The sequence below is a fragment of the Chinchilla lanigera genome, unplaced genomic scaffold (genome assembly GCF_000276665.1).
Source record: "Chinchilla lanigera isolate Chin_1 unplaced genomic scaffold, ChiLan1.0 scaffold00001, whole genome shotgun sequence".
In the NCBI taxonomy this organism is placed as follows: domain Eukaryota; kingdom Metazoa; phylum Chordata; class Mammalia; order Rodentia; family Chinchillidae; genus Chinchilla; species Chinchilla lanigera.
The window spans coordinates 1,234,555-1,248,211 of record NW_004955402.1 but is presented as its reverse complement, the minus strand read 5'-3'; the positions used below and the strand labels follow the sequence as shown (position 1 = coordinate 1,248,211).

The window sequence follows — 13,657 nt, the reverse complement described above, 5'->3', positions numbered from 1 at the left end:
CTGCGCGTCGTGCGCCCCGCGGGCAGCAGGCGGGAGGGGACGCCGAGCCGCACGTCTCTTCCAGCGCGGGGAGGCCACGCCGTCGCGCTACCCAGGGACCCCCCAGCGCCGGCTCTCCTGCGCCCCGGACCGCGCCTGCCCCTGAGCGAGCGCGCAGCATGGGCTGCCTGGGCAACAGCAAGACGGCCGAGGACACGGGCGTGGACGAGAAGGAGCGGCGCGAGGCCAACAAGAAGATCGAGAAGCAGCTGCAGAAGGAGCGCCTGGCGTACAAGGCCACGCACCGCCTGCTGCTGCTGGGTAAGGGGGCGCCGACCCCCGGACCCGCACCGGACCCGGACCGGACCCGGCTCCCTGGGGCGGAGGGTCCGGCCCGGCCGTTCCGGCAGCCGTGGGCACGCGACGCGGGGGCGCACGGTGACCGCCGTCTGTCTGTTTGCTCCTAGGGGCCGGCGAGTCTGGGAAAAGCACGATCGTCAAGCAGATGCGGATCCTGCATGTGAACGGGTTCAACCCCGAGTAAGGACGGCGTCCCCACCGCGCTGCTCCCCACCCCATCGGAGGTCATGGCGAGGGGAAAACAGACATTTGCTGTCAATTGGGCCTGTTTAGAAAATCCTGGCACTATTCAGTTAAAAAGAGATTTGCTTAACAAAATACAACCTCTTGGGGTTCTCGGGGCACGGAGCTGCCCCCAGCGCACCTACTCAATGCCTTCCTCCTCTTTGGGTGTCCGAGGACCCCAGCGAGTACCAAAACCCAGATAAACGGGAGTCCCTCATCTAAAACGGCAGGGTCAGCCTGTCACCCGCACAAGGCCTTCTCGTTCCTCAGGTCCCCTCTGGCCGGTGTGTCAGTACCACAGGAAGGGCTGTGCTGCTGCGCTGTCAGAGAAGTGGTAGCGCAGTGCAGTGCAGATTCGGTTTCCAGATATTTTAATCCCGAGTTGGTGGAGTACAGCCCGCTGGGCCGGCTGAATGTCTGTGACCTCTTCCCTGTAGCGTTGCCTGCCCGCGTCTGTTTCCATCTATGACTGCCAGTAGCCGGGTAGATTAAACGTGACGGCCTAGGTGTACCTGTGTGCCACGTCTGTAACATCCTCACCACATTTCTGTGTGAGCTGCATGGTTCTTTAAACTGATGGGTGCGCTTGAGTTTGCCAGATTGGAAGAGAGGACTGTTTTCATTTCCCAGTAAAAACTTTGCAAATATCCACTAGTGAAACCAGTCTACCCACGGCCTCACTGGAAATTTAAAATCCCACTCAAATATTCTAATCGGTGTTAAGGGGGAATTAAATTACTAACAATTCTCTTTCCACACAGGGAAAAGAAACAGAAAATTCTGGACATCCGAAAAAATGTCAAAGATGCTATTGTGGTAAGGACTTTTCCTCAAACGTTTGCTGAGCAGAAGGGTTGCATGCTCTGTGCTCTGAAACTGTGTAGGCAGAAATTATGAACTTCAGGTAGTCGTACATGGACCCCGCATGTTACATTTCTCTGCATTTTTCACCCGCCTTTAGACGATCGTCTCAGCAATGAGCACTATAATCCCTCCGGTCCCACTGGCCAATCCCGAAAACCAGTTCCGGTCAGATTACATCAAGAGCATCGCCCCCATCACTGACTTTGAATATTCCCAGGTAAGAAAGTCTTTGTCAAACTATTTTACACCGTAAAAGGCAGAACCACTGTTATGCGGTTGCTTGAGATGTCAATATGAATTCAGTAACTTTCACCAAAAGCTAGCTCTCTGAACGTTCCCTCTGGAGGAAAATGTTTGTGTTTGTGCTGACTGACAACCAGGAGGCAGCAGACCTTTCAGAAACGTCAGCGGTGCTTTTTTCTGTGTGTTCTTTAAATGAGCAATGTAGCTGCGTCCCAGATACAGCAGTGGAGCTAGGGGCTGCCTGCGTGGAAAGCTGGGGAGCAGAGAACTGGGGAACTGAGTTTATGCCCAAGCCTTGCGCATCAGTGCCTGGGGAGTGGGGGTTACTGGCCCGGGGCACCCCTGCTGTGCCATGTTGGAATGCAGTTTGGGCCACACCTGCCTTCCTGTGTGGATCCACACCGTTGGTGTGGTGGTGCTGCTTGTGTAAAAGGGTGATGTCGGTGTTAGTTCTCTCTTGAGTTTACATTTCTTAAAAATATTGTCATTTGGTAATTTGATAAAGCGTGTTTTGAAGGCAAGTGCTGTGTTGAACTTCTCAGAAAGCAGTTTCGGTCAGAATTCCAACCAAAGCGTGTGTGTGTGTGTGTGTGTGTGTGTGTGTGTGTGTGTGTGTGCGCGCGCACACGCATGCACCCCTGTGCAAGCCCTCTACTGTTTTGGAGTTTGTACTACCTGGCAAGGTGGCTGAGACACTGTCGTTTTCGGAACCCCTCTTCCCAGGGAAGCTGGGGCCCAAAGCACTGTGCAGGGTGAGAGCGGGGTGCACCTGCCACCCCTGTTCTCTGCCGAGCGCTGGTGTCCTGTGGGCTCTGTATCCAAATGACAGTAGAACTGCTTATTCTCAAAGCTTCTATTTCCATCCCTAATGTGACTTTTGCTCCCAGTTAGCCTCCCAGTGTGGCGGGTGACACCCCTGGAGCCCTGGAAAGGAGTTAGGCTGGCACCTGGCCGGGAGCAGGGGCAGCCTCTGTCTCCCTGGAGGCCGAGAGGCAGCAGGCGAGGCAGCCACACTGGGAGGTCTCCTCGTAACCCACAGGGCATGGGACGTCCTCCCAGTTCTTGATGGCATCTTGAGCACCAGAGAGGTCCCCAAATCCACCCAGCCCTGGAGGGTCGGCAGTGGCACGTCCTCTCCCTTGAGCGTGGACACTGTGCACCAGCCTCCAAGGGCTCGGCCCGCTAATGCCATGTTTGCCCAGAGCAGTCGCAAAGTAGCTCAGACGCAGGGGGAAAGTTACCTAGAGCAAACTGAGAACTACGCTTCGTTACCTAGCCCCACGTCGTCCTTCTGTCACGACACTCGAAGAGGCTGGGGACCCCTCGCCCAGTCTGAAATTCAGAAGCCATCGGCAGCTCCCATGTAAGAGACTTCTGAGCTCAGCCATGCACATTTTTAATGCACCTGCAGCTCCGGGAAGAGCACGGTGTGGCTCAGGAATTACCACCAGCTCCCCTGGTGAGGAGGGCGGTGTTTCACGTAGCTCTGTCGGGGTTGCTTTCTGTTAGGTGTCCACACCCACGCCAGATGAGAACATGCTTACAGCCAAGACTTGTATGAATAAGGAGATTACCATCACATGTATAATATTCCCCAGGAAAATACTACTTTTTCTTTTACTGTGCACACACCTTTCAGTGGTATTTACCCCATAATGCTTGGAAATGGTCACACTACTTACCTTATTAGAGTGTGCGATTTTTAGAGTCACTTTTGATGATCCCTCCCAAGAATACCGTCAAGGCAAATCTCTGGCGTACAGGCTGTTAACACTGGTACATGGGGAGAAGACTAAATTTTACTGAAAGGAGTGCATTTCTTGGGAATGTCATAAAAGTGGACTAAATCAAGCATTTCAACAGTAGACATGACACTACTATATCCAGTACTTTTTTAAGACTGAGTCCTTGAGAAAGTCTGTCGGTGTCACAAGCCACGTCTGGAGGGTTTTGAGTTTATTCTCCTGTAGGTATAAAATTACTTGTTTTGTGTTGGGGTGCTAGAGACCAAATCCTGGGCCTCCCCTGTGCCAGCCAAGTGCTCTACTACTGAGCTACCCCACAGCCACAGTAAAAAATCTTTTGAAACAAATACATTAACCCTCGGGGGTCGGTGGTAGACCTCCCGCTTAGCAAGGGTGGACCCGGCCCTGGTCCCTGGCACCCAAAATGTTTTCAAGTTGTTCAAGCTAAGAAGGGAAAATTAAGAGGAGCAGCTTCCTTCCTTGGGGTAAATTCCGGTGGACTTGCTTTGGTTCCTTTGCTCTCTGCATGGCCTTTCACTTGAATTTCTTGTGCGCTTTCTGAAAGCTAAGTCCTCACAGGCCGTAGCAGGGTTACGGTGCCAGGGAACAAGAGTTCTGGGTGGAGGAGTTCAGCCAGGTCTTAGCCTGGGGCCGGGGCCCCTGCAAGACACGTGGCCTTTGGAAGCTGCTGCTAGCGGGTCGCATGCTGCGATGGTGTCGGTCAGGGCCAAGGGTGCAGAGGGCCCTGTGGGTGGCGAGGGTTGTAGTCGGCGCTGAGCTGGAGCCAGTGCTGGTGACCCAGACGCAGACATCGGTGCCTTGGGTGGAGCGGGCGGGGGATGGGAAGATGGCCTTGGTCGGGCGTTCTGGGACAGGAGCTGTTCAGGCCTCTGGCGTCAGGTGTGCTGTGGAGGGAAACGGAGAAGCCGACCTCCGAGCAGTCCGAGGAGGGCTGGGAGGGGGCAGCTGGGAGCCCGTTTCCTGGGTGCAGACCCTTGGTGTATGGGTTTGGGGCACAGTGGAGCGTGAGGTCCTCCGCCCGGGTGGATGGGCGAAGCTGTCAAAGAGGGAGATTCTGGAGCCAGCCAGGTGCAGGGCCGGGACCTCAGGGCCATGGAGAAACAGCCTGTGAGGTCAGGGAGGCCGGGCAGACAGCAGGCTTAGCAGCCTGAAGGTCACTGTGACCTTCACAAGGCTGGGGGGCTGTGTGGAGGTGGGATGGCGGGTCAGGCTTCCCCGGCGACAAGAGGTCAGGGGTGCAGGACAGAGGAGATGGACAGGGCCGGCTGACTGGCAGGGTCACTCCACAGTGTCTGTGACAGAGGTGGGGCTTGGCCTGAGTGCACCTGGCGAGCCCTCGGGGACAACAGGAGAAATGACAGTGCAGAAGGCCTCTCCAGGCCGGACCGACCCCAGCAGGGCATCCAGGAGTCAGAGGGGCAGGCACAGGTGCGCTTGCGTGCAGGAGGTCAGACAGGTGGCAAAGCAAACCACAGCTTGGGTAAGAGGGTGGTGTGCGGGTCAGGGATCCTCCTCCCACCTACAGCCGGGTGTCATAGGGTGACGGCTGGCACAGTGACAGGGTGAGGTTCTCGTGAGCCTGAGCCTGGGCTCCAGTCGCCCCCTTCACGGCCACCAGGGCCGAGGGGGCTCACGTGTGAATGGGAGTCAGAGACATTTGCTTCCAAGCAGTGGGGCGTGGGGAGGAGGCTGGCGTGGGACGTTACATTTTAATTTCAAGTGGGATAAATGCAAAAGCACCTTGCAAAGAGTAAACCATGATACACGGGAAAGGCGCGGCTCCTAGCTACAAAGGATGAGTGGCTTTTGCCTGGTTACATTTTATTTTCCGTGAGCTATCCAAACTTCAGATCACTGGCCCAGCGCCCCACTCGAATTGTTTCTGTGTCTGCAGTCAAATCTCTTTGCTTTCATGAAGGAATGAGAAATAAATGGTCCTTGGGGACAATTACAATAGAACTCAGATCTGCTGACCACGTATGGAGGATCAAAAACGATGCAGCACCTTCCCCAGTCTCCTCGGAAAAACTCTCCGCACACTACCAGGCAAAGTCTCTCTTGAGGTAGTCAGGTATCCCTTTTCTTGGTTTGACTGCTTCACACCTGGGCTCTGTGTCCACTTTTGTTAAATTGTTAGGGTCCCTCAGAGAAGAGCACCGTGGGTGTGAACAACAGATTCAAAGGCAATCTGACTGGTCACTCAGTCGGTGGCATTTTACCAAAATCCCACACCAGCATAAACCCAGAGAGTGGGAAGAGCCCCTGCCCAGGTGGGAGCTGGGCAGGGCCATGGCACCCAGCATGATAACTGCATCATTCAGCTCCCTGACCTGGAGTGGTGACCTTAGGCAGTTCAGGTTTCCCAGGAGGGTGTGTGAGCCAGCCCTATGCTGTATTGTCTCCATAGAGACGGGCACAGGATTTCCAGAACACTCGTGGGGTGTCAGGTTAGGGGTTTTTCTTGTGTGTCCTATAAATCAGCCAGCCAGAATCCTGCTCTGTAGAGTGGGTAAGGGGGTCTCCCTCTGTGGGTCTCCCTCTGTGGGTCCTGGGTAAAGGGGTCTCCCTCTGTGGGTCCCCAGTGCCCTCCTTGAGCAACCCAGAGCCCCCACAGCCCCTGGGAAAGTGATGCCCCGTGTCTGCTCCTGGAGGAGCAGTGAGTGGACAGATCAGCCTCCCTTCCCCACCCCAGGTCGGGCACACTGAAAACACACCCAGGGCCAGGGATCCAACTGTGATGGGGTCCCCTGCATCTGTGTGGGCAGGACCCAGGATGCAAGATGTCCAGGGACAGAAGGTTACACAATGTTAAAGACAGTGTGGTTTCCATGTGTGCCACAAAATAGTAGCTGAAGCTTGAACTCCAAGTGGGATTGAAATGTATTTCCCAGGCAGCATCGTTCTTTTCCGTGGAACTAATGAGGCGGCACTCGGGTTCGGAGCAAAGGAAGCCAGGGCTGGGTGGAGCTCACAGTGCAGCTGTGCCTGGTGTGCACGAGGCCCTGGGTTCCATCCCTGGAACCGAGTGACAGAGCTGTGGAGGCAGAGGGAGGAAGAAGCCACAGGGCAGATGAGCAGCAGGAAGCTGCCACGCCACCCTCCACGTGGTGTGAAAGGCAGCAGGGTCACCTGTGTCGAGGTGGTGAAGAGGTGGACGCTGCTCTGGAGGACGCTGTGGGCCTGGCTGCCCCTTGCTGGCCCATGAGGCACCATGTGGGAGGAGGCTCTGCCCAGAGCAGAGCTGAGGGAGGAGGACCTGGGCTTGGTGCCACCTCTGTACCTGAGGAGGCTGAGGCAGGGCACTCCCAGGCAGGAGGCAGACAGGTGCTCCGAGAATCCTCCCGGGACTGAGTCTGTGACTGGACGAGGACAGAGGGGCCGGACCTCAGCCGGGGGCCTGTGCCCACTGCTCCTTCCCAAGGCCTGCCAGGAAACCCCAGCTGTCCCCTGTGGCTGTCCGTGGCGGGTGTACAGGAACGCGCTGGCGCACGGCCGGCACAGTCATCCTGCTCTGCGGCTCTGAGCCGCGCGCAGGTCGGGGCGTCAGCTCCGGGGAGCCGCGCGCAGGTCGGGGCGTCAGCTCTGGGGACGGCAGGGGATCAGTAAGCCAAGTCAGTTGAAGGCCCTTCCCCAGGACTTCGAGCATGTCGGGCCTCCTCGAGGAGCTCACGGCCCAGCACACCCGTCGGTGTGAACTGCTGTATCCTCTCAGGAGGAGAGCTGCCGCAGGATTCTTCGGCTCCTCCCAGATACCGCAGAGGACGTAGATGAGCATGTGCATCCCTGAGAGCCTCACGCTGCCTGAACGTCAAGAACCAAGACTAGTGCGTAGCTGTGCATCATGCCAGTCTCCTCTGCACATCAGAAGCCCATGGAGGACCAGCCCGAGCCCCCTCCCTGTTCCACCACAAGCTTCCAGCTCATAGGAAATGGACCTTCAGGGCGGGGCGGTGGCGTGAACCACAGAAGGCTTTGTCCCAAAGTGCCCCTCTAGCTCTTGGGCGTGGTCATTTCAAGGACTCGGACACACTCAGGGTTGGAGCCCTCCGTCCCGGGGTTGCTGGTCTGATGTGACCACGAGGGAAACGTTCCATGCTCCTCCACTGTCTCCAGGACTGCGGGAGCGGTGGGCAGGCTGTTCCCGTACCAAACGAAAAGACGCCTGTGAGTCAGCACCTGCGGCTCCTGAGGGAGGAGCCCCCGGGGTCTCCAGAGGCAGAAAGATGGGGCAGCTCCAAGGGTCCTCAGAACTCCGAGAGAACGTCACCCAGGAAGGTGTGGGCTCTTCTTCTCCACCTCTTAGAACAACCCCTCCTGTTTTCAGTCTGGCCATTTATTATTTCATGTGGATTGAAATAAATCAACTGTCTGCACAACATCCTCACTACACAAAGCAATGTCATCTTTACAACTGCGTTTGTAGGCCGGAATGGTGGTGCACATAATCACTGCACTTAAGGAAGCTGAGGCAGGTGGATCACAAGCTCAAGCTCAACCTGGGCAGCTTAGTGACTTAGCAAGATCTTATCTCAAAAATAAAAGAAGAGCCTGGTAATATAGCTCAGTGTGAAGACCCTGGATTCAATCTCCAGTACCACGAAACAAAGGGGGAAAAAAAAAACAATTACGTTTGTATTTATTTGAGTGGGAAATGTTTGTGTGTGGTATAACATCCAAAACCTATGAGAGAGTACAGAATGAAGGCTTTTCTCTTCAGCCCCTGTTCGAGTCCCCAGAAGCAGGGTGACCTGTGAGTCAGCAGAGCAGTTGACACCACCCTGTCATGGAGGGCCCGAGACTGTCAGCTCTAGGGATGGCACCAGGGCTGGGAGCATGCTAACCAAGCCATGAGCCACGGGGCTACGCCCCTGGCACTTAACACACCTTTGTCCCTGGGTGAGGAGAACCCAAGGTAAAATGTAACTGCACGGACTTCATCCATGTGGGAGAGATCTCTAGGCAGAATTGCCAAGTAAAATAAATAAAACGGAGCATCACAGTGAATCATGTGGACAATTTTGGGGGCTAAGACCAAGCACCAGGAGCTGACAGGAACACTTAGCCGGAGTCCACTAGGGCCATGGGACCCTGCTCCTTAGCATGTGACCTTGAGGACCAGGGGCCGGACATCTTGGGCAGGACGGCGCAGGTGTCTGCGGGCCGGGACCGGTGGCTCTCATGAAGGCCCCAGCTGTGTTTCAGGACGGCTCCTCCCACCCTGGGAGGCTGGCACTGCAGTCATCTTGGAGCACCAGCATCCTGTCACTTCTCCCGGGCTTTCAGACAGTCGTCCATGCTGAGGGCACCCTGCGTCCCCTTCCACGGGCCTCCTCCTCCCTGTGGACCCTGGCCCTGCCTGCTCATCCTCTTCCTCCACCAAGACGCTGCAGCCTAGGGCGTGGTGCCCACTCGTACTTCTCACGCGCTGCTTTGCCCAAGGCCAGTGTTGCCCGCAGGGACCGTTCAGCAAAGACTGGGACAGTGTGGAGTGGCCCAGACCGCAGACCAGTTCCCGTCCTTCTGAGCCCCTTGTGAGCAAGGCCAGACTTGCTTAGAAGGCAGGTTCATGCGGTGCCACTTGGAATGCGCGTTTTCTCGCCGGCCCTCGTGCTTGCAGCTCGCTCGTGCTCTGCGCGGGAGTCCTGTCGCCGAGGGTGCAGGAGTCCTGGGTGGGAGCTGTCCGCTGGGCTTGGTGTCACATGTGGCCTTAGTTGTGCTCGGCTAATGTGTGCTGAAGCCAGGCACCGGCCCACATCCATGCTCCGTACCACCCCAGGGCCGCAGGCTACACAGAGGAAGCTAAGGTCAGGGCGCGTGGCCTCCAGAAGCGTTTGACTTGGTAAAGAAGGAAGGTGTGTGTGACATACAGCTGACGGGGAACAGCGAGTGGTAGGGCATCGGGGACGCAATGCTGGCTCGTGTGCACGGACAAGAAGTTTTGTGGCACTCAGGAAGGGCTCTGAGCAAGGGCTGCAGCGCTGGGTTCAGGGTTCTCAGCAGCACAGATCGAGCACTCCCTGGGGAGGGGAGCAGCCACCCATGGGCAGCTGAGGAGAGAGTCCGCCTCACCAGGGTCAGAAAGTGGTGGGAAGGGAGCCAGGAGGTGCCCGTGCCCTCTGAGAGGCGGCTCATTCTCCACCATCCTGGGGCAGTGCAGGGCTGGGTCCAGCTTGGAGGGATAGATGGGAGAGCAAGACAGGAGGGAGCCCAAGGGGCCTGGAGGCGTGGGCGGGAAGCCATGTCCCCTCGCAGGTAGGGACCGTCCAGGACAGCGGCCTCAGCCCCCAGACCTCGGGCACAGAAGGCTGGAGCTCCGGAGGGGCGAAGTTCACAGACGTCACCTACTACACATGTATACAGTCCGTGTTACAGAAATGCTCATAGGGAAAACTATGTTCCAGTTAATTGTACTGTAAATTTTTTCCACATTATAAAGCATGTAGGGGCCAGGGATACAGCTCAGCAGCACAAGTGCCTGCCTGGCAAGCACAAGCTCCTGAGTTTGATTCCCAGTACCAAAAAGTTAATTATTTAATTAATGTAAATTTAGGGTAAGAAGAGAAAAATATTGATTGGTTAATTTAGTTCCATTTAAACTTCCTCACTTCAAGTTGAGATAAAACTAACCTTGCCCCAGTCTTATTAATCCGTCCCACCTGTCCACATGCAGAGATGTGACATGTGAATACACATGCGTGGTCACATGACCACATGTACACACAGGTGCATGTGGAGAGGCTAAAACATGCACAAAGTAGTATCTAAATCATACACTGCTCTGCCTGAGTATTCTTTTAAAATATCTAAAAAGAGTGGAATTTTTCCATAGAAAGGTATTTAGAGTCTTCTGCAGATAGAAAGGGGCGGGTGCAGCTATGCCCGGCTACAGCCTACTTCTGTCAGCTCCCACGGGGCTGGGAGCGGCGTCCGGCAAGGACAGCCACAAAGTGCAGGACAAAGGAGGCGCAGAGGCGGCCCAGACAGCCGGCTGTGGAGGGAGGCGAGGGCCCCACAGCTCAGAGAGCAGCCTCGTGGCACCGCGCCATGGACTGCACCTCCCTCGAGTCCCAAGCCTGTACTTTCATCACGGTTTGTCATGGCACCTGAGGTTCCGCACTGCTCCCTGTGGGCTGCAGCCTGTGTCTTCTGTGTTAGAGCCCACAGCTGCACATGTGCGGCGCGATGTGCAGGCTGAGCTGCTGTGAGACTGAGGACAGGTTTTCTAGCAGAGAGGAGGGAGCAGCCCGGAAAGGGGGATCCCCGGAAACCAGGGAGACCTCCAGGCCACCCTGCTGTCCCACAGCTAGAGGCGGGAGGCAGAGTGGAAACAGATGCCAGCGCGGAGGTGGCGGGTCACCGGCACATTCGTGGTGCTTCCCAAGCACTTGTGCTGCTGTGGCCCCAAACGGGGTGTTCCGGCGACAGTCCTGGTGATGAGGAGGTGTCCCGCCCTGGAGCACTCAGCCAGGCGCCAGGCGTCTGCGCGGGTCAGCCTCGTCCTTGCACTCGGGCGGTTCAGTCCCTTCCTTGACGCTGTCATGCGATGACTGTGCCATCCTTAACAAAACTCGGGCTGGCAAATTCCCGCCTTAGGTGTTCTTTCTGCTCAGGAGAAGCTCTGCAGTGGGCGGGCAGTGACAGCTGCCTCAGGGCGTTAGAACCTGATCTCTGCTCCTCAGACACCTGTCCTGTCGGGGCTCTCTGAGGGCTGTGTCCCCATCTCTGGACCAGTTTCCAGGTGTGATTTTGGAAGCTCCTTCTGTGCGCTGTCACCTGAACTTACTCGAGGAACTTGAGGCCGGGCCCTGCGGCAGCGTGACACTGTGCTGTCTTGCATGAGGATTCATCCTGTGTGCCGAGTTATCGGCTGGAAACCTTGCATAGAAGGCCTCCTTTCAAAGCGCATAGCTAAAATTTGTAGTATGCCCTTATTTTTTTAAATTCTTGTTAAATTTAAAACATGAGCTCTCCATATTTTAAAGTCTTCAAGAAATCATTGCTTTTGGCTCTGTGGTGGGAACCTTCTGGCCCTTTAAAAGAAAAATATTTAATCCATAAATTGGAGAAGGCTCTATCCAGTTTCCCTGCGCTCTCCCAGTGGACACCGGAAGTGCAGTCCACCGGCCTGAGCCCATGACTGGAGAGACTCAGTCTGGGCCGGGCGCCGTCCCCTACCCAACTGCTCCGGAGCCGTTCCACCTGTGCACAGGGCCACAAATACCAGCCTCACAGAAGGAGCTGGACCACGTGCTTGGGGAGCTTGAAAAACCCACAGATGTGGATTAGGATTGCTGGCAAAGATAAGATCCTAGCCTCAGAGAGAGCCTCAGTTACAGTGAGAACCGGCCAGAGACAGGCAGGGCTGTGCCACCCGCCCCAGGGCTCGGTGCCTAGAAATCCAAAGTGACAGCGGGTACGGTGACTCCGGCGGGCCCCTGTGGCTCACCCACGTCTCACATGGACCTGCTGAGAGCCTCCACCCCAGGACTATACACACTCACCGTCAGTGGGCACCGTTAGGAGTCAACTGAGTATTTTCTACGAGCCACTCTGAATCAGACTTGAAGCACAAGGCAAATGTCTGTTATTTTAACCAAGTTCATGCTCGTCTTCGTGACACGCAGCCCATGTGGTAAATGCAAACGAAGCATTTCCCAACTTCTAAATAAAAAGTGAGTTCAGAGAGACCTGACTGTTAAACTGCAGCTCTGAATAACTCTTAAAGTTCTTGGGTGCCCAACCTGGGATGCCTCGGCCGTAAAATCCACCTTCAAAGAGGCAGAATTCCTGTCTTATACTAGATACGTCAACAGGGATGGTGTGTCTCCTCCCAACACCCCGATACCCGCAAAGTCTATTATTGAAACAATGCTACATTAAGAATGGAGAAAATATACATGACATTGCTTCAAAGAAAAAGGACCAGTTGTAGACATTTCCTTGGCGAATTCCATAATTCTTAAAAAATGAGATTTTATCTAAGGAACAAATTAACAAGCAACTAGGGCTGGGGATTTAGCTCAGCGGCACAGCACCTGCCCAGCAAGCGCAAGGTTGTGAGTTCGATTCCTGGTTCTGGGAGAAAAACAAACAAACAAAAACTAACAAGCAACTGAGTCCTGGAAGATAAACTTTGCCGTTGTGGGAAGCGGGACTGTTCTCACCGACCCAGTGTCACACTGAGGAGCCGCGTCCAGTGAGTGGTGTGGAAAGGACATTCTGGATCGCGCGCCGGACGACCACCATGTGGTTCTGCCTTGGGAGGAGAACTTGGGAGCTGCTACTGCCACAGGCAGGAGGGACCAGGCTCCGAGTTAAGCAGATTGAAATGGATATTACCATGAGGACCCTGTAACAGGAAACACGTTCTAGAATATTAATAACAGTACTGTTTAGAACAACAAAAACTAGAAAGAGCCCCGTGACCCAGAACAGGGTGGTGAGTGTGTAACATGCGGACGGCTCACGGCTCAGGAGTACACCAGGGAAAGTGGGCACGTCAGGGGCCCACAGGAAACTCGGTGACCCCACGTCAAAGCGCCAAGCCCTCGTGCAGAGCAATGACTTTAAGTGCAAGGATCTTTTCTAAGGTTCAAAGAGAAGCAAAACAAACTGCTGGGGTTTAAGCCTGTATATGCTGAGAACCAGTTATTAACACAGAAGACGGTGGCCCAGCACGCAGGATGCTGGACCCGGCAAGGGGACGGAGGCGGTCGAGGAGGGACGCAGCCGAGTCATGTCCAGAGGGGAACAGGGGGCGTGGAGCGGTGTGGAGGGGTGGTGAGGACCATGGGCTCTCTGTGGGCAGAGGGAGGAGAGGAGGCGGGTGGCGTATGCGTGGGCGGGTAGAATAACAGCACGAGTTCGGCACCGGCAGCACAGTCCTGGCAAGGAGGTGGCGTCACCGTGGTCAGGAGGCCGAAGGGTAGCAGAGGTGGCCACAGGAACGGAGGCCGAGCCCATGCATGGACAGAGAACAGCAAGGTTGGGCTCAGGGACCCAGGCCTAAGGAGAATCAGCGGCAAGAGGGGCTCGGGTGTTCTGTGGTTAATCAAACTCCTATAAACTAAGGGAGGACCAAGGGCCAGGAAAGACCTCGTGACCTCATCCAATACATTCACCTTGCGCTAGTTCAAAAGACACCTGATAGTTTGTCAGGAGGCTGAGGCTGGAAGACTGAGGGTTTGAGTCCAGCCTGAGCCACATAGTGAGACTCTCAA

At 55.6% G+C, this 13,657-nt stretch overlaps 1 protein-coding gene across 4 annotated transcripts in view; it reads left to right on the top strand.

Moving 5' to 3' along the window:
* Gnal (guanine nucleotide binding protein (G protein), alpha activating activity polypeptide, olfactory type) overlaps positions 1-13,657 on the top strand; it is a 66,787-nt gene that overhangs the window by 1,090 nt on the left and 52,040 nt on the right. For 3 of the 4 annotated variants that reach the window (XM_005372578.2, XM_005372576.2, XM_005372577.2), the window contains exons 2-5: positions 65-300; positions 447-519; positions 1,326-1,380; positions 1,526-1,645. In XM_005372578.2, coding sequence (XP_005372635.1) covers positions 159-300; positions 447-519; positions 1,326-1,380; positions 1,526-1,645 — 390 coding nt within the window. In that variant the 5' untranslated portion in view covers positions 65-158. Of the gene's footprint in view, positions 1-6; positions 301-446; positions 520-1,325; positions 1,381-1,525; positions 1,646-13,657 lie in introns of those variants that run through there. The other variant, XM_013514351.1, reaches the window with a different exon arrangement.